Source organism: Zootoca vivipara, chromosome 1 (assembly GCF_963506605.1).
Source record: "Zootoca vivipara chromosome 1, rZooViv1.1, whole genome shotgun sequence".
NCBI classification, from domain to species: domain Eukaryota; kingdom Metazoa; phylum Chordata; class Lepidosauria; order Squamata; family Lacertidae; genus Zootoca; species Zootoca vivipara.
The window spans coordinates 131000310-131025157 of record NC_083276.1 but is presented as its reverse complement, the minus strand read 5'-3'; the positions used below and the strand labels follow the sequence as shown (position 1 = coordinate 131025157).

The following is a 24848-nucleotide window of genomic DNA, read 5'->3' as shown; positions in this document are numbered from 1 at the left end:
ATGTAAACTGCCATTTGCAATCTAATCACACAACTTGGATTTCGTAGATCTAAATTGTGTAGTACTTAAGAATCTGGAAGCTTAAAGATTCATAATTCTTCATGATGTAAAAGCTTTGATATCTGATTAGATATCAGATTCTTGATATAGCTTTTGTTTTAACTGCTCCAATACTGATTGCATTTAACCTTTTGACAGAATGTATCCCCATAGAAACTGTCCCAGACTTGGCTTCTGGTTCCGGTCTGCCTTAATGGATACCGCTCCCATGATGGCAGAGACCGTTAGTGAAGATAAACAAGGATGATTTGAGGGTAATTGTCCTTGCAAGCTCCCCCCAGGGCCCGGGGGGAGTGAGCGTCACTCACAGATTGTCTCGATACCTGGCTCTTGCTCTGGCATGGAATTCGGGAGGCAGGGAGGCACTGAGTGCAAAAGCACTTTGCCTATCGGTAACCCCCCTACACAGCCATTAAGAAGCAGAGGTACTTCTGTTTATTAGAGTGAAATTAGGACTAATATGCAGACGTGTGCTGGAACAGATGGGACAAGGTCATAAACTGCTAAACTGAACCTGCTACAAAGCCGTAATGTTTTGAACTGGAAAGAAGACTTTTTTCGATGTAAAATATGGTATGTGAGTGGGGAGAGGAGCCTTTACCCTTTCTTTATATATATCATGTTTGCTACTTAAATGATTATGGCAAAAAACAAAAAAGGCTTCGAAAGTTGCGTCTACGCATGTCCGGAAGTGCGTAGACGCAGCTTCCGGTGTTGGCGACGGCCATTTTTGCCACAGATGGGCAAAGTGACACCGGAAGTTGCGTCTACTCTATACAACTTCTGGTGTCACGTGGCTGCTGATTCTGCAATCCGGGACTTGGCAGGTATGCTTTTAAATGTGTCTGTGGGAAGGGAGGGTTATTGTTTTATTTTACTTATTTATTTGTTTTTATCCAGTATTTTATTCTGTGATCTGCCCTGACTTCTTATGATGAAGGGCAGTATGTATGTATGTATGTATGTATGTATGTATGTATGTATGTATGTATCTCACTGTGTAAACACAGCATTCCAATCTTATCGGACCCTAGAAGGGCACAGTCAGAGTGTTTTGGTAGGATGTTTTAACACTGGAGTGCTAAGCTAGGAAGAAAGGTATGGGAATGGGATGTCAATAGCCCCTCAGTGTAGGCCTGGTTGTATGGCAGAATCTATGCAATTCTTTTTGTTAGGGATTAGGGATTAAGGGAAGTCACACAACTTCTTTCAAACTACATTTTGTTTTGCCTTATAAATCACATTTATACATCTGAACTCCATATAAGGGTATAAATAATATGCAGGAAAAGAAGGTCAAAGGATGGATAGAACCCATAGGGAGCTATTCCCACATATAAATATGTGGAAATGAAAGCAGGTTTTTAATTCTTTTACAAATAACTATTTCAGACTAGATTATTTTATATTAGAATGAAAGGATACTATATAGAGTGTATATTGTAAGACAGCAAGAGTAGCCATAGGAATGGGACTCAAGTGATGCTTGCCTAGCTGATCTCTGCTTGCTTCTTTATGTCCATTAAGTTTAAAAGGGTACAGAGTAGTATTTCTTTTCTTTTCTATTCTGTCAGACTTTAATGGAGTCCAAAGTGCTCCTCATCAGTTGTGCCTGATGCAAAGCCTATAACTAACTCCTGCTCTTTTATTCAGATCTGGAAATCACAATTCCTGCTTTTTTTTGTAGCCCAAATCTTAACACCCTCTATTGCAGGTGCAGAGAACCTTTGCCTTTCCAGGTGTTGCTGAACTACAACTCTCAACAGCAGAGGCATAGGAAGGTCAGGTGGTATCCGGTGCGGAAAATTTCTTGTCACCCCCCCCCCCACACACAAACACATTGGTGGGGGCTTTTTGCCTGCAAAAATGGTTTTACGTCATTTCATATTTTCTTACAAAGGAATGTGGATTCTGGACCACTGATAAGAAGTAGGCGACTATGGGCAGATACTTAAATCTACAGGATGGATTGTATTCTGGCTTGTGTTATTTTATTTATATTTATTGTTTATTTATTTAATTAAATTTGTTTTTTAAAAACCTGCAAAGTGGTTTGCCAAAACAACAAACAAAAGAAACACCACAGCAGAAGAAAATCAAGAAAAATTAACAATCCAACTTTAAAACATACAAAAGCTAAAATACTAAGATTAAAATTACTTCAACTTCCTAAGCATCTAGGTACGCTTGCCTAAAGAAGAATGCTTTTAGCAGGTGGGGAGTTCCAAAGTGCAGGTGCTGTCACAGTAAACAATGCAGTACAGATATTAAGTGGAACCTGCAGTAGTGCTTGAAACTACTGAAGGGGAGAACTGTCTGAACTGACTGGGAGAATCCGCGACAGGGGAAAGAAGACGGTGGAGGAAGAATGGAAGAAATTCAAGCTATATTTGGAAAAGAACTTGTCAGAGGGCCTGATATGGCTACTCTAGAGTAACGACTCCAGCATGGTCTTTTAAGGCTTTTATTAAGTGCTGATTATTTACAGTGTTCAGATCAGTAAAAATGCATCCTTAAGGTGAGGTGTCAGAACCTCCGAATGGCGATTGGCGCGTTTTCTTCCAGCACCAAAGCTTTGGCAGACCCAACCTCTTCCCCCTACGTTTGCATCGCAATTCGGGAGTTGGGGGGATTGGCCTCCCCCCCGTGCGTCCAACTTCCTGTCCCACCTGCGGCATGGGCTCCACAACCTTGCCTGAGCCTCGGACACCACTTCCTGACTCTCCGCTGGAGGCAGAGCTCTCCTTACTCTCTCCAGCGCTTGGGGATGGGCTGGAACTTAAGATGGGAGGGACTTCCCTGTATCCCTTGTCCCTCACATCCACCCCCCTCCCAGGCTCCTCTCCCCCCCTCCCTAGGGGCTCTCTGCTTGCTGGGGACGAGTGAAACCCCAAGAAGTCTGTGGCATCCGAGCCTGTGGGTGTAAAAATTTCCCCCCAATCCTGCGATCTTTCTCCTTCCCCCTGAGAAGACGGGAATCCCAAGAAGTCAGTGGCGTCAGAGCTGGTGGGAGTAAAAATGTTCTGCCAGTCCTCTCCTGCCTCTGACGTAGTCGACCTCGGTGAAACCCACACCTCTTCTTCCGTATCCTCAAATTCCGCTTCCCATCTCCATGGAGAGCTGCTGCCTGCGATCCCTTCCTCCCGCCCTTCCCCCTCTCCCTCCCTTTCCATGTGCCAGGGCTTGGGCCTGTGGGGGAACAGGGCGTGGAACTCTTCCACTAAAAATTCCTCAGGTACTTCTGTGGCCGGTAACCACTCATTGTGGGACGGCGGAGTGTCCTCCCATGCTATCAGGTACTCCAGCCCTCTCACCCCTCTCCTTGAGTCTAAAATCTCAGTTGCCTCATTGAGCTGTCGGGCGTCTCCCGTCTCCCCCCCTCCCTCTGGAGGCTGATCGCTGTCCCTGAACCTGGTACTTTCCCTGTACGGCGACAGCAGCGATCTATGAAACACTGGGTGCACTCTCATGTCCTCAGGCAGTGCTAGCCTGAAGGCTACCGGGTTGACCTGTTGCGTGACCGTGAAGGGGCCCAGCCTCCTGGGTGCTAACTTCTTGCATCGCCCCCTGGTGGGAACACCTTCCGAGGATAACCAAACCTTGTCCCCCACCCTGATGACCTCTCCCGGTCGCCTGTGGCGATCTGCCCCCTTCTTGTACGCTTCCTTGGCCCTCTCCAAGTGTTCTCTGAGCTGCTGGTGCACCGTCTCCAGGTCCTCTGCCCAATCCTCTGCCTGTGGGCCCTCTTCCTCCTCCTCCCCCTCCCTCTCCGGGAAAGATCTGAGGTCGCGCCCGTAGTTGGCCTTAAAGGGCGACACCCCTGTGGAGACGTGCACCGCATTGTTGTAGGCAAATTCTGCCAGTGGCAGGCGATCCACCCAGTCCGTTTGCCTCTGGCTGACGTAACATCTCAGGTACTGCTGCAGAATGGCGTTGACCCGCTCCGCCTGTCCATTGGTCTGCGGGTGCCGAGCCGTAGACAAACTGACCTCCACCTGCAGGAGGTTCATTAGCCGCCGCCAGAACCTGGAAACAAATTGGCGGCCACGATCCGAAATAACTCTTAAAGGCAATCCATGCAGTCTGAATACGTGATCCACAAACAGTTTGGCCGTCTCTTCTGCCGAGACCGCCCTGGCACACGGTATAAAGTGGCACATTTTGGACATGAGGTCCACCACCACCAACACTGCGGTCTTGCCCCTGGACGACGGCAGGTCTGTGATGAAGTCCATGGACACTACTTCCCACGGCCTGTGCGGTGTGGCTAATGGCTCCAGCAAACCTGCTGGTGGCGCTCTGACCACCTTTGCTCGCTGGCAGGTGTCACATCCCCTTACATAATCCCGAACATCCTCCCGCACCCCTGGCCACCAGAAGTGTCTCATGACTAGGTGAGTGGTTTTGTCCCTTCCGAAATGACCCGCCGTTGGGTTGTCGTGCATCTGCTTGAGGACCTTACCTCTCAGCTGTTTGGTGGGAAGGTACAGGGCTCCCCTGTAAAAAAGCAAACCCCTCCTTTCCTCAAAGTCTTTAGCCTGCTCCCTCCCCCCTCGCAGCTCTCTGAAGATGCGGGAGGCAAACTCATCTGCTGCCGTCAGTGCTGTGAGTTCTGCCTCGCTCACCACTGCTGCTCCGCAGGACCATGCTGATGGGGGGGAAATGTGCCTGGGCGCTGGTGGCAACTCATGCTCCATGTACTCTGGTTTGCGGGAGAGGGCATCCGCCCTGACATTCTGCTCCCCCGGGATGTAGTGGATGGAGAAGTTGAAGTTCGAGAAGAACTCTGCCCACCGTATCTGTCGCTGGTTGAGCACCCTGGCCGTTCTCCAGAACTCCAGGTTCTTGTGGTCTGTGCACACCTGGATGGGGTGCTTGGCGCCCACCAGGAAGTGTCGCCAGTGCTGCAAAGCAGCGTGGATCGCAAGAAGTTCCCTATCAAACACCGTGTAGTTGCGTTCAGGCTGTGTCAGCTTCCTGGAGAAGAAGGCACAAGGTCTCCACTCTCTGTTGGCGTCCAGTTGCAACAGGATCGCTCCCAACGCCCGGTCTGAAGCGTCTGTCTCCACGCGTAGGGGCGCATCCTGCAACACATGGAACAGGTTCTGGTCAGACGCGAACACCCTCTTGAGGCTTTCGAACGCTGCTTGCGCCTCTGGCGTCCACCTGAACTTCTGCTTGCCTCTCAGGCAGTCCGTGATGGGAGCCGTAACCCGCGAGAAGTTCTTGATGAATTTCCTGTAGAAATTGGCGAATCCTAGGAGGCGTTGGGCATCTTTGCGCGTCCTGGGGCTGTGCCAGTCCAGGATGGCCTGCACCTTGTCCTTGTCCATCGCCAGTCCCTTGTCTGACAGTTTGTAGCCCAGGAAGTCCACTTCCCTGGTGTGAAACTTGCACTTCTCCAGCTTCACATACAGGTGGTTCTCCTTCAGGCGTTGCAATACCTCCCTGACATCCTTCACATGTTGCACTGGGTCAGCGGAATAGATAAGGATGTCATCCAGGAAGACTAAGCAGTTCTTGAAGAGAAGGGACCCCAGGACGTGGTGCATGAAGGCCTGGAAGCATGCTGAGCCCCCTTGCAACCCGAAGGGCATCACCAGATATTCAAAAGAGCCCAGAGGCGTGAACATCGTGGTTTTCCACTCATCGCCTTCCCGAATCCTGATCAAGTTGTACGCCCCCCTCAGGTCTAGCTTGGTGAAAATCTTGCCCCTGCGTGCCGCTGTCAGGAGATCGTCCACTCTGGGCATGGGGAAAGCCACTGGCTCTGTCACTGAATTGAGCCGTCTGAAATCCACCACAAGACGGCGCTGTTGCGTGTCTTTCTTGTCCACCCAGAAGACCGGGCTGCCCCCTGCTGCCTTGCTTTCTCTGATGAACCCCCGTTTGAGGTTCTTGTCTATGAACGCACGCAAATCCTCGAGTTCCTGATCTGACATGGCGTACAGCTTGGCTGGGGGTATCGTTGCCCCTGGCACCAGGTTGATCTGGCAGTCGAAAGACCTGTGTGGGGGTAGGTGGTCGGACTCCGCTTCGCTGAAGACCTCCTGCAGGTCCCAGTACTGCTTGGGTATCGCCTCACCCCCTTTGACATGCATGGTGGCCACCGTGGCTATTGGAGGCCCCTCCCCTGGTTGGTGCTGCATGCAATGTTCCAGACAAAAGTCCGACCCAAACGTGATGCATCTCTGGTGCCAACTTATGGAGGGGTCGTGGCGCGCCAGCCAGCTCATTCCCAAAACGATGGGGGGGGGTCTGAGATGGTTGTGACGTTGAAAGCCAGTGTCTCTGAGTGCCTTCCCACCATCATTCTCATGGGGGGGGGGGTTGATGAGTGATGGCCCCTCCCAGCAACTCTCTGCCGTCAATGGTGGCTACGTGCAGGGGAAAATCCAGCTGCAGAAGCTGGATCTGGTGCTCTTCTGCAAAGTTTCTCGAGAAGAAGTTGGCTGAGGCACCACTGTCAATTAAGGCGAGGACTGTCAGGGGATAGCCATTTGGGAGCGTTAGCGTGACTTCTAGAACCACTCCTGCTCTGGGAGGGGTGGGCTGGCTCTGCTCCTCTCTGTGCGGGTGGGCGGGCTGGGGCTGTTGTCTGCTGACTGTGCCTGGCTGCTGCCCCTTGTCTCCTGCAGCCAGGCTGTCTCGTTTCCCTGCTGTGGTGCTGCTTCAGTGGGGGAAGGTACAACCGTTCCCGCCTTTCCTTGCCACTCTCTGCGATGAGGGCAGTCTCTGACGCGATGCCGGGGGGAGTTGCAGAGAAAGCAATTCCCGCCTCTTCCCTCCTTGCGTCTTGGCGCCGCCGGGGTTTGAAAAGCCCGCGCGCGTGCTCCACCGATCTCCATCGGTTCCGGCTCTGGGCTTGGTCTGGGCGGGTCTGGGGGCGGGCCCTGGGGTGGGGTTTGGTGATGTGGTCTGTCCTGGGAGCGTGGGAACCAAGGTTTTGCTGCGCGCGTCGCTTGTTTGTCATACCATCTGGATTCCTGTCTCACCCCCACCGCTAGCGCCGCTTTGCTTAACTCATCCATAGTCCGCGGTCTAGGACCTCTTGCCAGCTCATCCTTAACGTCTGCGTGCAAACCCAGGTAGAAGGCTGATTTCACTGGCTCACTTTGCAGATCCCACCCCAGTTTGTGCACCAGCATGGTGAATCTCGCCCAGTAGTCCCTAACTGTCGATTTCCCTTGTGTTAAGTTATGAAGCTCCTGTTTAGTGGCCTCCATTTCACTGTCACTAGCGTACATTATTTTTAAAGCTTCTAGAAATAATTTTGCGTTCTTCATGCAAGGATTTTTTTGCGCGATGAGCGGTCTTACCCATTCCCGGGCGGCCCCCGTCAAATGCTCTATGATAAAGGAGACTCTGTGCGCGTCATCTGGGAATTCTGCTGCATGCAATTCCAGCGCATAATTTATTTCTGTCTCGAATCCTAGGTACTCCCTAGGGTCGCCGCTAAACTTGGTGACTAGGCTCTGTCCCCTTCTCACTTGGACTAGCTGCGGCTGGGGTGCCCCCCCCACCTCTAGCGGCTTTCTCCTCTTCCAACTTTTTCTGCAGGTCCAATACCATCACCCTTAGCTGTTTCTCAGTCTCCTCTTTTGTCCTCACCTGGTCCACCAGCTTGTTCAGCTCCTCCTGCGCCCCTCGCGCTTCCTCCTGAGCGGCATGCAATTGCTGCTGTGCCTGCGCTGTGAGGTTCCGTAGCTCCTGCTTCGCTGCTTCGGCCTCCAGCCTCCAATGCTCAGCCTCTTGAGCGCTCATCGCTGCACTCCGAAGTAGCCAAAAAAAGATTCGGAGGTTGCTGTCAGAGGGCCTGATATGGCTACTCTAGAGTAACGACTCCAGCATGGTCTTTTAAGGCTTTTATTAAGTGCTGATTATTTACAGTGTTCAGAGCAGTAAAAATGCATCCTTAAGGTGAGGTGTCAGAACCTCCGAATGGCGATTGGCGCGTTTTCTTCCAGCACCAAAGCTTTGGCAGACCCAACCTCTTCCCCCTACGTTTGCGTCGCAATTCGGGAGTTGGGGGGATTGGCCTCCCCCCCGTGCGTCCAACTTCCTGTCCCACCTGCGGCATGGGCTCCACAACCTTGCCTGAGCCTCGGACACCACTTCCTGACTCTCCGCTGGAGGCAGAGCTCTCCTTACTCTCTCCAGCGCTTGGGGATGGGCTGGAACTTAAGATGGGAGGGACTTCCCTGTATCCCTTGTCCCTCACAGAACTATAAGATAAAAAATGGACAATAAGGGTAGTGGAAGTACAAAGAAGCTATAGAAGCAAGAGTTTAAAGAAGAAAGGAGTTAGGTTTATGATTTTAGAATATAAGATTTAAAGTTTATATGCATAGATTTATAGCAAGAATTTGGTTGTTAATAGTTATAAGGAGTTTGGTTTTAGAAAAAGTAAAGAGTGATGAAGATGAGAGCGCTGTAATAGTTACTAATAGAAACGTGGATGGGGGGGGGGAAGTCACAGGTTTAAGAATTACATTAGTAAATGTTAAATGAATTTTTTTCTTTCTTATATATTTTTTCATTTTTTCTTGTTGTATTTTTCTTTTCTTTTTTCTTGTGAATTTTCTATTTTTGTTTTGTATTTCTTTCTGTTATATGTGTTATAAAACCAATAAAAATTATTTTAAAAAGAAAGAAAGAAAGAAACTACTGAAGGGGAGGTTTTATTTATTGTGATTTCACCATGCTCTGTATTAAAAAGCAGAGACATCACCTTGCCGACAAAGGTCCGTATAGTTAAAGCTATGGTTTTCCCAGTAGTGATGTATGGAAGTGAGAGCTGGACCATAAAGAAGGCTGATCGCCGAAGAATTGATGCTTTTGAATTATGGTGCTGGAGGAGACTCTTGAGAGTCCCATGGACTGCTAGAAGATCAAACCTATCCATTCTTAAGGAAATCAGCCCTGAGTGCTCCCTGGAAGGACAGATCGTGAAGCTGAGGCTCCAATACTTTGGCCACCTCATGAGAAGAGAAGAATCCTTGGGAAAGACCCTGATGTTGGGAAAGATTGAGGGCACTAGGAGAAGGGGACGACAGAGGACAAGATGGTTGGACAGTGTTCTCGAAGCTACGAACATGAGTTTGACCAAACTACGGGAGGCAGTGCAAGACAGGAGTGCCTGGCGTGCTATGGTCCATGGGGTCACGAAGAGTCGGACACGACTAAACGACTGAACAACAACAACAAAATTTCTTTCTGTTATATGTGTTATAAAACCAATAAAAATTATTTTAAAAAGAAAGAAAGGAAGAAACTACTGAAGGGGAGGTTTTATTTATTGTGATTTCACCATGCTCTGTATTATCTGAAAAGGAAAACATTTATTTAAAAAACAGGACTGCACAGCAGCAATCTAGTCTCCTCATGATCAGTGGGACTTATTCCCGAGCCGACGGTGCATAAGATGGGCTGCAATCCTATGCACCCCTTGCATCCAACTTGTACCTAGAGCTCTGCACAAGCCTGCGCCAGAGAATTGTAGAGTTGGAAGGGACCCCTGAGGGTCATCTAGCCAAACCCCTGGGGCAATGCAGGAATCTCAACTAGACCATCCCTTACCAATGGCCATCCGTCTTCTGTTTTTTCCCTCAGCCAGGACACACAACAATGGAGACTGGAGGTGGGTAAAAAGATAAATTATGACAATGGGGCAGATTTGTCAGGCGCGCACATGTAACGTAACAGGGAGCCAGCTCAGATAGAAAGACATTGGGAGAGGGGAGGACAAAAGAATACCAAAGTCCGCCCATTTTATCCTACTTGGGATGGTGACCCTGCTCCACTGAATTGAAATTTCAGCCTTCACGACATAGGAAAACAGCCAAGAAAAAAAGCTATTTTCATGGAGGAGGGTCAAGATATTAACTGATATGCATGAAATTTCATATATAGCTACATAATCCCTAGTACAGTAAGATAAGAACTTTGGAGCAGGCTTTTTCTTTTTTAAAGTTTTTTATGAACCTAGTAGGGCAGTAATTGTTCCTTGATAATTTGCCACCCCCTCCATGATGGAACCTGGGGCAGATGCCCCTCGCCCCCCTTCCTACGCCCCTGCTCACCAGGTCTAGCACATATGCCCAATGATCAGGGCTGATGGGAACTGTAGTTCAAGCAATATCTGAAGGGCCAAAAAAATTCTATATCCGCCTTACTGGGCCTTCCATACACTATTATTTGGACATTACCACCACTAGACAAATGCTAACTCTAGGGCTGCCATACTTCCAGGTTTTCCCATAAATATTCAGTATGGGATTTGTCCTCTGGAAATTGCATCTGGGGGGAATTTCCAGAAATTGGAAAAAAAAAGTCTAGGAAAACCCGGATGCATGGCAATCCATATCCGGATTTTCACTTTTTGAAATATGGCAACTCTAGCTAACTCCTCTGAAGCCTGTGGCAAATGGGCTTCAGTGGAGAGGATTATCCTGTGTCACTCTCAAAAACATAAGATCAGTTGTAAAATAAAAGGCATGCAATGAGGCAATTGCATGTGCTGTTATGCTGAAACCACAAACTAAAAAAAATAAATATATCAAAGATGAACACATGACCATTTATTTGGCCATTCTGCCTCCTCCTGTGAATACTGAGTAAGCGCATGCATTTGAAAAGCAGTCTTGCATCTAAATCCGAAGCATATTTATTCAGAAGTCAAACATATTTCAAGGGAATGGACTTCAGTGTAAGTATATACAGCATTGCAGCTTTTAGAATGAAAAAAACCCAGCTTGAATAATTTGATGTGTGTGCACCTACAGTTCAGCTGCCTGCCTTCCATGTATCTGCGATTAATTTATATAACTGTAATTACAGCTTCTAAAATTGCACCCCTCACTCTGTTTAATCAACCCTCTACTGGCAGTTTCCATCTTTTCTAATTAAGTTACTGAGGATGTCAAGCCATGATTCCAACGCAGCGTTTAATGCCAGATGCAATATTCTTTATCAAAATAATATGCTAATCTGCAAAATCATCAGCATACAAAAGCTTGCTTCATTTAATCATGTTAGGTCATGAAGGATACTCTGCAGGGGGAAAGTTGGTATCTCACTTGAGAATGTCTTAATGGGCTCCTTCAGCAGGAAGGGTGGGATGCAAATCATATAATAAACAATAAGCAATAATAATTGTGCATGGGTCTGTGGGAAGAGGCACATCAAGCCTTCTAGGTTCTGTTGACTCCACAAAGAAATGAGTGACCTTGCTGAGAAGACAACACCTGTTTATTAGCTTCCCCCAGCTACGCCACTGGGGAGTTGCCAGTATTATTTGCTTCTGAACTCAACAATTCTGTTGCCACCTAAGTACCAGGAAGTTAATACATATATATATATATATATATATATATATATATATATATATATATATATATATAGTCAGGGGGAAAGAGGTAAGAAGCTTGACTGCTGCAGTGGAATTGTAATTGCCCCTTCCTCCCTGTTAAATATTTCACCCTCCCCTTCTGCTTTGCTCTGGGTTTGGGGGTGAAATACTTTAAGAAATTTGACCCAAAGAAACATTAACAGAGAACACAGTAAGGGGGTAGGTGCCCCCAGGGCACCTGTCAGTTAAACACTGGTTTTAAAGAATGTGATATTAAAATAGCTGTTTTAGTGCTGAGCCAAAGGGGAATGCTATCTCACGAAAAGGTTCATCAGAAGTGGCACTTCTCTCTCTCTCTCTCTCTCTCTCTCTCTCTCTCTCTCTCTCTCTCTCTCTCTCTCTCTCTCTCTCTCTGCAGGGGGGATATTAATGCAGAAGCAGAAGGTCTGCAAAACTATCCATTTATGATAGTGGTCAGGTCTAATTCTAAGGGGCTTTCTTTATCCCTAGAACTCATTAGCAACCTTAAAACCATGGAGCCACCTGGAATGAACAAAGACATAGGATTCTTATCTCATTATAAGCTTTCCTTAGCACCTCAGCCCTTGCTTCCCCCCCCCCCAAGACCAATTGCAGTCGTTAACAGTCGTTAACAGTCATCAACAGGTTTACCACTGCTATCAGCCCATCACCCATTCCCATCACCCCCACCCTCTGAATATACATAAGGGTCTGGTGGATTCTGTTTCAGTGTATCTGACGAAGTGTGCATGCACACGAAAGCTCATACCAAAATAAAAACTTAGTTGGTCTTTAAGGTGCTACTGAAGGAATTTTTTTATTTTATCCCTAGTGACACTGACATATAGATAAATATGAGTTGCTACACAGTGTAGTGAAATAATCCCTTCTGGAGTGTGACCTCTGCTTCAGATGACTTTGGGAAGAATGGAACAAATGGTCCGAGGAACAGAGTAGGAAAACAGTAGGGATACAAATACCTGTGAATAGCTATGAAAAAGGTAGGCTCAACACTCTTTCCAGGGAGGGGAATACCCACCGAACCACTCCCTAAAACCATGAATACTGACCTGAAAACCGGATGACCTGGAGATCAGGTGGCCAGATGCAAAACAAGGCAGGGCTCATATGCCTAAAATACTTGTGTAGACAAGAAAATTTCAGCAGGTGTAGCTCTTGTAATGGAAGTCAATTCTGCTGAAATTCCGTCTCCTACACAATTATGGGGACCCAGGTGGCGCTGTGGGTTAAACCACTGAGCCTAGGGCTTGCTGATCAGAAGGTCAGCGGTTCGAATCCCTGTGATGGGGTGAGCTCCCGTTGCTCGGTCCCAGCTCCTGCCAACCTAGCAGTTCAAAAGCACGTCAAAATGCAAGTAGATGAATAGGAACCGCTACAGCGGGAAGGTAAACGGCGTTTCCATGTGCTGCTCTGGTTCGCCAGAAGCGGCTTTGTCATGCTGGCCACATGACCTGGAAGCTATATGCTGGCTCCCTCGGCCAATAATGCGAGATGAGTCAGGGGTCCCTTTACCTTTACCTTTACACAATTATTACATATTGAGGAGTGCTGCCTTCTTTTGCATCGGGTCATGCAATGTGGAGAACATATGACATTCCATTCCTCTATTCCTATAGAATCTTGGAGGCTGGGCACATGACATATTCAGCTGTAGTGTCATTCATAGATATATTCTACCCGAGGTTACTATTTACTTTAGGGTTTAGAACTTACCTTCATGTTGAATGTGGCATGGTTGCAGGAATGCATGTGACCACAGAAGGTCTGAGCACACAGCCCCTTTAAAAAGAAAACACACAAAAATCAGAATAACAAATCAGACAATCACATGTGCTGTATAACTTCTTTATAAACTTGTTGAGTTTTATTTTGTGCTGTTTCAGCTAGATGAATGGGTGTGTGTGCAAACTGGTAATATGTTATCCTTGTGTACCAACCTTGTGTACCGTACCAACCAACTCTTCCCCTTTCTAGTTGCCAGACCTTAAGCAATTTGATCATATTCCTTTTGGCCGGAGGGGGGGGGGATCAGGTAGCAAAAGATGGTAGTAGCTGGGTTCCTACATCATCTCCTCAGAAAAGTCACCTTATACTGCAGAGGATATCGTCTTGAAGTGCCGGATTTATGTATAAGCTAAACAAACTATAGCTTGGGGCCCCACTCTCTTGGGGACCCCCTAAAAATTTAAAGGAAAAAAATGGATGTACATTTCCAGAATATAAGATAAAAACAAATAAAATAAAACCTACATGCAACAAAAGTGTTTTGTTTTGTTTTGTGTAGGCTCCTATGATATACGTAAGTAATGAGACCCGCCTGCTCACCTGCTCCCTAAAATATCATTGGTTTGCTCATTTCTATATATGGGGTGCTTACATTCTGCATGGACTGGTTGCATGGGAATATGTGCAAATGGCTTTAGATACCTATTAGGTCCATAAATTACCATCTAGCTTATATTCAACACAAAAAAACAGTGACAGTTTGTTTTTGACAAAGGACAGCTGGACATATAAAGGGCCCCATTATCTTCAATAGCTTAGGGCTGCATCAAACCTAAACCTGGCCCTGTCTTGAAGGGCTTGGTGTTGTTGCAAAACCCTGACTGACGTTCACCAGGCAGTTCTGATGAGGAAGTGTTTCTCTTTGGTGAAGCTACTCCTTATAACCAAACTGTCCCACACCAAAATTACTAGAGAAGAGAATTTTTGTCGTCTTTTTCACTACCACCTCATACATCTTCAAACAGCCTACAGTGAGCATTCAGCACAATTTTTCTACCACTTGTTATGGAATGTTATGGTTATGCGATATTTGTAATAATTGAAAGGAAAATGGAATAACAATTTAATAATAATAATAATAATAATAATAATAATAATAATAATAATAAAGTGACACTGCATGTTTTGAACACCTATCTGCAAATATGGGTATACATTTTTTCTGAACAACAGCAGATTTTTTCTAAATTGCTATTTTGCAGATTAGTTTGGATCCTAAGCATGCTGCACATTGTTCCTCATTAAAGATAGTCAATGGCAACTGTTCAAGTAACTTGCATACTGTGTACAACCAAAGTCATATATTTACTTTAAAAAAACAGGAAAGAATTGGGTTGGAACAATGATGAATAATATACATGTAATTAAGAGAAGCTAAAGTTAAGTATATATATCTTTAAGGGGAAAATAACCATTATTTTATGAGGAGTACATTGCTATAAATCTAGCATTAGCTACTTGATAGGAATAATCATGTAATTTATGGAGTAAAGCTAATCTTGTTAATTGAAGTGAAGGGGATAGCCAAGGTACTGGTAGAGATGAGTATACAGCTCATTTATCTTCCTGCTGTTAACTCTTAACTCCCATCATTTCTCCAACATATACTGCTGTTTGGTTTTGCTCCTTAGGAAATAGACACAAAGAATGGAAAGGGAACTGCAAAAATGATATGATCTTAGCAACTCTAACGGCAAAAGTCATACTTATCTAGATATTTTATAGTACCTGTATATAAAATCTCCCACTCCACTATAATGTACAGTCCTTAATTTAGTTTGGTAGAAGTCAAGATGGCAATGGCTATTGGAATTCTGGTTTTCTTAGTTGATCTTGTGAAAAACCTCAGCCTTGTAAACCATGTGTAATGCTATTTATTTGTTTATTGGTTATTTATTTATTTATCGTGTGACTCACCCATAAAACATCCTGAACCAATTTAACAATAAAAACTTATATAAATGGAATTTCAGTCCAATGGGGATAAAATGTGGGCTAAAAGTCTCCACTTATAGGGCTTCTTGGAAGAGGAATGTCTTCAACAGGCATGGAAAAGACAGTAAGGATGGCACCTTCCTGATATGTAATGGGAGGGAGTTCCAAAGGGTACATGAATGGACTTCTTAATGAGATGGTTCCTGCAGTAGGCCCTCTCCTAAAGAACATAGTGATTGACTGCAAATTTAAAGGGTGAGATTGTCTTTTAGGTATCCTGATCCCAAGCTGTATTTTTTACACTAGAACCAGCACCATGAACTTAGCCCATAAGCTAATTGGCAGCCAGTCTTTCAGCAGTGGCATAATGCAATAGCAATATTCTATTGCAATATTGCAATAGCAATATTCTATTGCAATAGCAATATTCTGCCACTGCATTTTGCACCAGCTGCAGTGGTGCACAGAGCCATACTCAGAGGTATCCCCAGATAGAGCGCATTGTAGTAGTCTTAGCAGATGGATGAAAGTGGTCAGGTCATCCTGGCCCAGAAATGGCTTTAACTGTTTCACCAGCCAAAGATGGCAGAAGACAGGCACACCAGGTTCCACCCAACATTGTGGGTGTCCGGCCAACTCTGGGTGGCCAATTGAGAAGGCAGTGAAGACAGACTACTTCCCCAGCCCCACACAGGAGGTAAGATTGTGTGCTCTCATTCATGTTTGGTTGGCTTTGCAGTGTGGGTTTCACTTTCACCACCTGTGCTTGTTTCATCTCCCTAAGTTCACAGGTATGCCAAAGAGCAAAACAGGCTCCACACTGCTAGACAGAAAGCTCAGCGATGAATGTTTCAAAAGCCTGATGCATCTCACTGTCCCACAGTAAGACAAGGGTTTCAACAGGGTTATCTGCTCTTTCCAATACAAAACCCCAAGAGCATTTCCTGAATGTGCATCATTTGAATTGACTTTAAAGAAGTCGAGTTCTACCTCTTACTATTGTAATTACACCTGCTATTCAATTAGACAGTTGATTTAACAACTATCCTCATCAAAAAATAAATAAATGATGAAATAGTAGGGTTAAAAGAACCTCCTTTCCATTATATAGATTCTATCATTTTTTTTTTAGTGTTCCTGACTAATCAAGTTTATAAATTTAACTTGGGGCAACATTAGACCTTGCCAAGGAATATTCTCAAAGCTAATTTGCAAAAGCACCATTTTGCATTAGATGTAGATTTACATATGAAAAGAAAGAAATTTATAATAACCCCTAGCTATTGATAGGGCTACTAATCTATGCAAACCTTACAATTCAATTCTCTTAAGGGTGCCGTCCATTTCTTTTCAGCTCCAAGCCTGAATTAAATCTGGAGATGTAGTTAGGTCATACTATTTCCATCATACTTCTAAGTGCATTGACATTTAATCATTGATAATGAACCTTTTGGAACCAAATATATATAACTAGTGTGCTTTGGAACAATATTTTTGGCTTGTTGCTTTTTTATCCAAATATCTTAGAAACTATTAGATATAAACCTAAATCAAAATTCTGGAAATAGGTCCTTATAGTGCCATGGATGCCTGGCTTCACAAATTAACTTGGATGGCTTTGAAGGGGGACTAGACAGATTCGTGGAAGGCAAGGTATTCGTTGCTATTAGGCATGATTGCTAGCTGGAATCTTCATGCCCAGAAGCAGAATCCCACTGTATGCCAGTTGGGGAACAACAACAGAAAAGGGCAACTAAAAGGATCAAGGGGATGAAGAAAGGTTACAGCATTTGGGACTATTTAGTTTAGAGGAAAAAGTGAAAGGCAGTTGTGGCTGCATAATTTCTAGAGTTAAACACCACACCATCACCAATTGGAGTGAGATCCCAGGGGCTCCAGGATTTGTGTTTTCTTCAAAGGCACAGACTGTAGTGTCTCTATGATACATGGTTTTATTTATACATATATACAACCTGCAACTAGATGGAGGCCAGCATGACTAAGCCACTTCTCGCAAACCAGAGCAGTGTATGGAAAAGCCGTTTACCTTCCCGCCAGAGTGGTACCTATTTATCTACTTGCACTTTGACGTGCTTTTGAACTGCTAGGTTGGCGGAGCTGGGACCGAGCAATGGGAGCTCACCCCGTCACAGGGATTCGAACCGCCGACCTTCTGATCGGCAAGCCCACAGAGCCACCCGCGTCCCATGTTACACCCCCCCCCAACTACATCACTAATACATCATTACATCATGAAAGGGGAGGTCTGGTGACAGTAATCTGAGCATCCTGGACCATGCCCCATTCCTCCCCTTGCCCTCCACCACAAACCCATCAAGTGAAACCAAAGAGATATTTACATTTCCCTGTTTCCCAGCCAAGTTAACCACACCCTTTTGTCTTCATCTGGGTTTGCTATTTCTGGAATGGCTACCTGTCTGGCACTCAGGTATCCGGATGAGTAGCTGAGCTCACATGTCTATATGAATTTCTGAAGTTTTCCCAGTGAGCCAGCACATAGATACATTTATCAGTGAATTGTTACATTTGGTACTGTGCAGCGGAGGCCCTTGGAATAGATAGGAAGAAACTGTGGTGAAGTGTTTTGTGGGGACAAATCACAAAAGTGATTGTGCTGATTTTAGTAGTGGGCAGAATGTGCATGATAACTGCTGGAGGGGCAACCCCCCCAATACATAAATTTCTGCAACACTATAAGAAATGTTTCCTCGTTTAAACTTTGTGTGAAGAGAGAGGAGAAAGATGAGGAGTATGTCTGTCTGTCACGGCCACCAGTTACACCTGAGAAGGTGCTTGAGCATCTGACACTCTCTCAAGAAAAACCGGAGCAGGGAGAAAGGAATTGAATGTTCCTTCCCTGCTAGACAGAACAATTAAGGAGGTTTTCCTGACCAGATACATGTCAGATGCTTTGTAGGTGAGGAGGAGTTCCTTTTGTAATGGAGAGCTAAGCCATCTGGATGGTAAAAAAAATGACATTTTAAAGAAAAAAGCTTTCTGAGCTAATGATTTCTTCACAGTTCAGTTGAAAAGGAACAAGGAAATGGGAAGTTTAGGAATGGGGGCTATGTAGGTGAGGGAGAGATGGTGGGTGACTGCTGAAGTTGGACTAGCTCAGAAAACCAGATAAGTCATTTTCGTTTCCTTTCTTTCTTTCTCCCTCCCTCTCTTTTCAAAAAACAGTATGGCTTATTAGCCAGAGTATCACTAATCTCTAGTCATAAAACAAAAATAATAATTAATTGCAAATCATCATCATTATATACACTCATCTATACGAATTGTATACAAGTCTTAGTCTCTGAAAGTAGAACCTTTCACAGATCTAATCAAATTAAAACCAGAAGATCCCAGTAAAAATTAAATTAAATAACCATTATTTTGGAACTAATAGCTAGGAAACAAAAGTGATTATATATGCACCTGAGAGTAGATACTGGTAGAAGTATTAAATTAGGTGAGAAAATATTAGAAGGTATGTAGCATGTTGCTGAATATTTATCCGAGGACAGGTCTTCTGTGGGTAACTATATTATTTGTTAACATTTGGTCAGCCTAAGTCATGGTCCACATTGCATTTTCACAGCTGAAGCAATAGGGTTTTCATTATTCTTTTTCATTGTAATCAAAGTATCACTGTAAATTAACATGCACCTTTAAACTACTCTGTTTGGATAAATACAAAAGACTGCTTCTTTGTAAATATTTAAGGGCAATTTTGAATACCGTATCTATCCACAGAAAATCCCCAGAGCAGCTCCACAAAGAATTTCCTATCTCCTCTTACACCATTGGGGTAGCAGCAGGGAACAGGTTTCTAACCTTTCCTTTTCTCTGGCACTGTCATTTCCTATTTGGAGATGGATTTTGAAGATATGGAGGAACATTCAGTAACGTGAGTCTCCATCTGCAATCTGAAATGGTACAGCCCAGGCAGAGACTGACTGCCCCTAAGAACTAGGCCTACATTGCATGTGATGTCTTCTATATGAAGGTCACAAAAGGGAAGCCAAATTTGCTCTGAAGCTTTAGTTGCAGCAACCCTACTGAAAGTGATTGTTTCTTTAATTGAAGGGAATTGCACTAGTCTTGCAAGGTTTAGTCTTAATAAATGTAAACAATTTTAAAAATTTCCAGCTAGTATCCATAGTATTTTATTCTATGAACCACCCTGAGATCTTATGATGAAAGGTGGTATATTATTATTATTATTATTATTATTATTATTATTATTATTATTATTATTATTATTATCCCAGCCCATTTTCTTTCTTTTTTTTGGTGTTTAGTATTGTATTTCTCAGACCAGCCAGACTAACCCTTGGTCTTTCTGCTTGCCTTTTTAAACTACAGGGAATGCATTAGCTCTCCTCCAGTCTTCATAAACTATTCCAGTTCTCAATGGGTTCTCCGCTCTATAATGCTTTGGCCTTTGAACTCTCATTGAACACAGCATGAACAGAGTTATTGCTCTGCGTGTGCCACCAAACGAAAAAGATCCCAACTGTTCTTTCCTTAATTAGGAATTGGGGTGGGGGTGGGGGATAAACCATGTTCGTAGGCCAACATACTGAAAGTACGTGAAAGTAATTTAAGTGAGCCTTTAAGGCTCTCATTTAAAGCCTCAAAAACAACAATTTATAAGAGAAATGCTGACAAGCCACATCTGTGGTATTATAATATAACCTGATAGCGAGATAAATGTTTCATGAATTAGGAAGTTGAAAAAGCTTCTCAGTTCAGCTTTGTTCTCCAGATTAAAGTGAAATATGTTGTCGTCTTCTATCAACACTTGCATTTCAAGTACTGCAGCTTCTAAAACTCTTTAAAAAGATGGTACTTGACCAGACAGGAGGACTGCTTCATCTACTTAGTACTGCAGGACTCTTCAAATTCTAACCAAGACAGAAAGTTTAACAATAACAAAAACTAGGATAAGAAACTCAGCAGTCAGAAAAGCTTAGTACGTTAAGTAGCCCTATTCCCCAGACAGCACTTTAAAATGGAAAAACAAACAAACATGCAATTTTCCCCAACTCCGCCAGATTCTCAGTCCATCCAGCCCAGCATATTGTCTACTCCAGGGGTGGCCAACTCCCAAGAGACTGCGATCTACTCACAGAGTTAAAAACTGGCAGTGATCAGGTCAAAAGTTGTTGAGCTTTTTTTAGGGAGGAGGAAGGCCCATTGGGAGGAGGAAGGCCCATGGGGGGGGTTTCTGGCCAAATTTGTTGAGTTTTTTTCAAGGAGGAGGTAAAATTTCGAGCTTTTCTTAGGGGAGCCACAGTTGTTCAGCTTCTTTGAGGGGAGCCAATGATCTACCAGTGATCTACTGCAGATGTCTAGTGATCTACCGGTAGATCACGATCTACCTGTTGGACATGCTTGGTCTACTCCATTTGACAATTCTTCCCAGGGTCTCAAGCAGAGGTTTCACATAAACACAGTTCTTTCTCTTAAATGATTAAGAGTTATATAGAGTTATATAAGTTCTAACATGGTGAAGGCTAACAGTCCTCCACCTGCTGTTCATCCATGTAGATCTTATTTTTCCATAGCAGCAAATTATTCCTAGTCCTCCTCACCCCAAATTCTTAAAAAAAAAACATGCTATGGAAGTTGCAACATTATACTGTACACACTTATTGCACACCCCCAAAGCCCTTTGCAAAGTCCTACTGAACCTCATTTACTTCTGAGTAAACATATATAGAGGATCACTGGAAAGCACATAGGAGATGACTGTATGTAGTGGCCAGTAATTCTCCAGCTCTCTCCACCATTCTCTACCAGCCTCTCGGGGGCAGTGAGCTGAGGGGCTTCATAGTTCTTAATATGTAGTCAGACTTACATGTGGATATTTTTTGATGTGATGAAGAGTGTACTACATAGCCAGGATTTTATTCATAGGCCTAAAGTTAAGTCCATGGTTTAACCTGCAGTTAAATGGTGGACACACTGGCAGGGCACATTAATGTTTTACTTGCACACGCAAAATATCAGTGGTTTGGAAAGTGCATATCAGACTGTTAGATCAAATCCATACAACTGCGATCTAGCAAATGTAGCAACATTAATAATAAACAAAAACCAAATTAAGATTTATTTTTTAAAATAAAACTTTAATTATGAATGGCAATGAAATATTTGCTAGAACTCCGCTGTGTGTCTGTGAAATTTTGTATGCCTACCCACTGTTTCAAGCTGAACTAATTATTAATGCAATTGTTAAAATTAGCATCTCAGGGATAGCACAAGGCTTCCACATACAGTCATTCAAGCACACATTTCTCAGGTGACTCAAGCACAGGTTTCAACTAAATACCCTTTATATTTCAGTAAATAACATGAAAGTAGCCAATTTCTTTATGCAATCCCCAATCTCTCTCATAATTCCCATTAATAAATAAAAAATAAAGTTATAAAACATATTTTAGATCACATTCTATCTTTCTGTCAATTTCAGAGAGATCTGATCATTGGTTATGGAGAAAATAAATAAAATGTACACAAGGCTGAGGATCTCAAGAGGGACAGAAATGCAGATTTCATGAAATTTTGAGGTGCTATAAAATTAAAACCGTTTGAGGTAGAGGGGGAAAATTTAAGGGGGTTTCTTTCAACCATAAGGAAAGGGTGTACACGAAGTTTCATCAAAATCCGAGATGGTGGGTGACATGACCGCGTTGAACTGACATGGAATGACCCCAATGCTAGTAAGTATTGACCATATAATGTTTCGGTTCTCTCTTTTTCTTGGTTTCACCAGATTTGCAATAATAATAACAATATTTTTGTGTTTTTAGAAAAGACATAAACATGTATAGACTGTGCCACTTTAAACTGGAGGTGCAGAATTGTATGGTAGAATGTTCTTATGTTAAAATATCCTTGTACTGTACAGTATATATAAAAAACTAGCATATCAGGGAGACACTAGAATAGGAACATGTTTGCTGGGTTTTGTTTTGTTTTGTTTTGAAAGTTGTTTTTCTGTTGAGGAGCATTCAGTAATGTGAACCCCCACACTCTAAAGTGTCACAGCTCAGACAACAGGCTGACCATTTCCATCACAGCTAAGCCCAAACTGCTTGCCTTCATATACACCTGTTTCTTGACATTCTTATTTCCATTTGCTAATAACTTTATAATTTCATATATTATTTCTGTGGGGGAAAAATACACATCATTTTGGGTGGCTGACAATTTACGGATTGACGGGGGGGGGACTATGCTCAGTCATTGTTAGAAAAATAGTCTCATTGATACAGGTTAAGGAACAGAGGGCTCATTAACAATAGCTAAAGCCCTTATTAGATCATATAAATAACCAAGCCAGCCTGCAAGAGATAGATCATAGCTTTTAAAACATTTGCAAAATCTGTGTTTAATTAAAATCATTTTAATATGCAAATGAATCCTAATCACTCTCATTTTTTAATGTTAGCGCCTGCGGGGGTCCTAAACAGCTCTAAATAGCTTCAGCTGTGGATATGTTTAATAGAATCACATTACTGCTACTGCGGAGGAAACATTTCAGCTATGCATGTACTAAAGCTTTCAAAACTGCTTTTGTGTCTACAATTTAGCCATGAAGGTCAAAAAAGTGTTCAGTGAAGCATAAATCTAGATCTAGGGGCCCCTTCGTACATTTTTATATAGGGTATTATTTAAAACACTTTTCAATGCAAGCAAAACCTCTGGGGGCTTCTTTTGATGAATAATCTGCCCTTGGTGATTGTAAAGACTGGTCTGTAATATAGAAAACTGACAATAAGAAACTGATATCATGTGATCGTTTCTCCCAAACATTCCATCCTTGCAAATATAAGATTAGCTGTGAGTTTTAGTAACAGAGGAACCATATCTGAAACAAAGTGGAAGCTTCCACTTTTTTTTTTTTAAAGCAGAATAGGCCTAGACTTACTGAAATGAGATAAGAAAGGACTTCCAGGTCAGCCACCCACTCGGCAAGCCATTTGCGTGTTCAGACCTAAATAAATTCACACTTGACTCAAATTTTGGTTTTGGTTTTTGGCAGAATTTAGGCCACAACTTTATTGATTACAGAAAGTGAGTGGTTGCATAGGCTCTGGTTTGACTAGCGCTGACCCTGGGCTCCACCATAGGCCAGCCAAGAGTGAACAGCTAGATAAGCGGAAAGTCGGAGACGGACTATGTCCGCCACCCAAATGTCCCCCTGGACTCAGGCATATGTCTTAAGCATATCCAGTGCCGTGGTGCAAAGATCCCTCCCAGAGTTGTTGACCTTTTTTTAGGGATCTGACACCACGCTTACACATTATCTCTGCTTGGGAAAAGAAAACGGGGAAAATAAACAAACCTCAGTCAGTAAAGCACAAGACTCTTAATCTCAGGGTTGTGGTTTCAAGCCCCATGTTGGGCAAAAGATTCCTAATGTTGGACTAGATGACCCTGGTGGTTCCCTTCCAACTCTGTGAATGGCAAATTTAACAGCCAAAATGAGAGGGGCGTAGCGAAGCGCCGCAACACCCGGGGCAAATTGCATGCACCCGGGGGGAAGAAGAAGAAGAAGAAGAGTTTGGATTTGATATCCCGCTTTATCACTACCCGAAGGAGTCTCAAAGCGGCTAACATTCTCCTTTCCCTTCCTCCCCCACAACAGACACCCTGTGAGGTGGGTGGGGCTGAGAGACTTCAAAGAAGTGTGACTAGCCCAAGGTCACCCAGCAGCTGCATGTGGAGGAGCGGAGACGGGAACCCAGTTCCCCAGATTACGAGTCTATGCTCTTAACCACTACACCACACTGGCTCTCACTGGGGGGGGGGGCTTCGCTACATAACGACGCATGTGTCATTACGTGGCAGGGTATCGCCGCCCCCTGTGCCTCCAGCTACAAACTCCAGGTAGAAAGCCCACCACACTGAGCCGCCCAAGGTGTCGTGGCGCCTCGCCCCCGGTGACTGCGTGTTTGGCGCGGACTTTTTACCGTGAGCCTGGAGGCTCGGCTTGGGAGTCGCGGGGGTGGGGGCGCCAAGTTGCACCCCCTCAGAGTGGAACCCGGGGCGTATCGCCCCCCATTGCGACGCCCCTGGATGGAATCTTTGTGGAAGAACGGAAACCCATTTTGGACTATTTAAGGAAATATTACAGTTTGATGAACAGTTTGATCAAAGTCCTCCTTCCAGTTGTGTGGGAAGAGCAGGGAGCACACAAGACCAGGTCTCACAGGTCTCACGCCACTTGTTTAGCATTATATGTGAAAGTGGCCAGTGGATGATCCTTGCACCTTCACAGACATAATATACAAGTCTTGCCTCTAAGAGCCACAGGTTAAAGAAATAGGCAAGGGGAATACCAAAGCCAAACATCTCACAAGATTGTGCTTGAGTGCTCTCTTCCGCCACTCTATAAATAATACTCTCATTAAAATTCTGCCTTGGATGAAAGGCAAGTCCATTAGCCTGGCAGCAGCTAATTTTTACTGGCTCCTGAGATGTATGCATATTAAAAATGCAGCTTTTGTAATTGCCAGACATCAACTACCTAGTCAACGCTCCTCTTGGAGTTTTTAATTATTTACTTCATTTGCATATACATTCCAATTTATGATCACTGTTTAGTTATCAAGGGATCTTTTTTGTAATTTCTCTTTTGAATTCTATTTATCCC

The 24848-nt window shown here is 44.1% G+C and overlaps 1 protein-coding gene across 2 annotated transcripts in view; it reads right to left on the bottom strand.

The window, feature by feature from the left end:
• Positions 1-24848, bottom strand: part of SPAG16 (sperm associated antigen 16) — a 392111-nt gene that overhangs the window by 127026 nt on the left and 240237 nt on the right. For both annotated transcript variants that reach the window (XM_035138897.2, XM_035138915.2), the window contains exon 14: positions 13166-13231. In XM_035138897.2, the coding sequence (XP_034994788.1) occupies positions 13166-13231 (66 nt within the window). The remainder of the gene's footprint in view (positions 1-13165; positions 13232-24848) is intronic.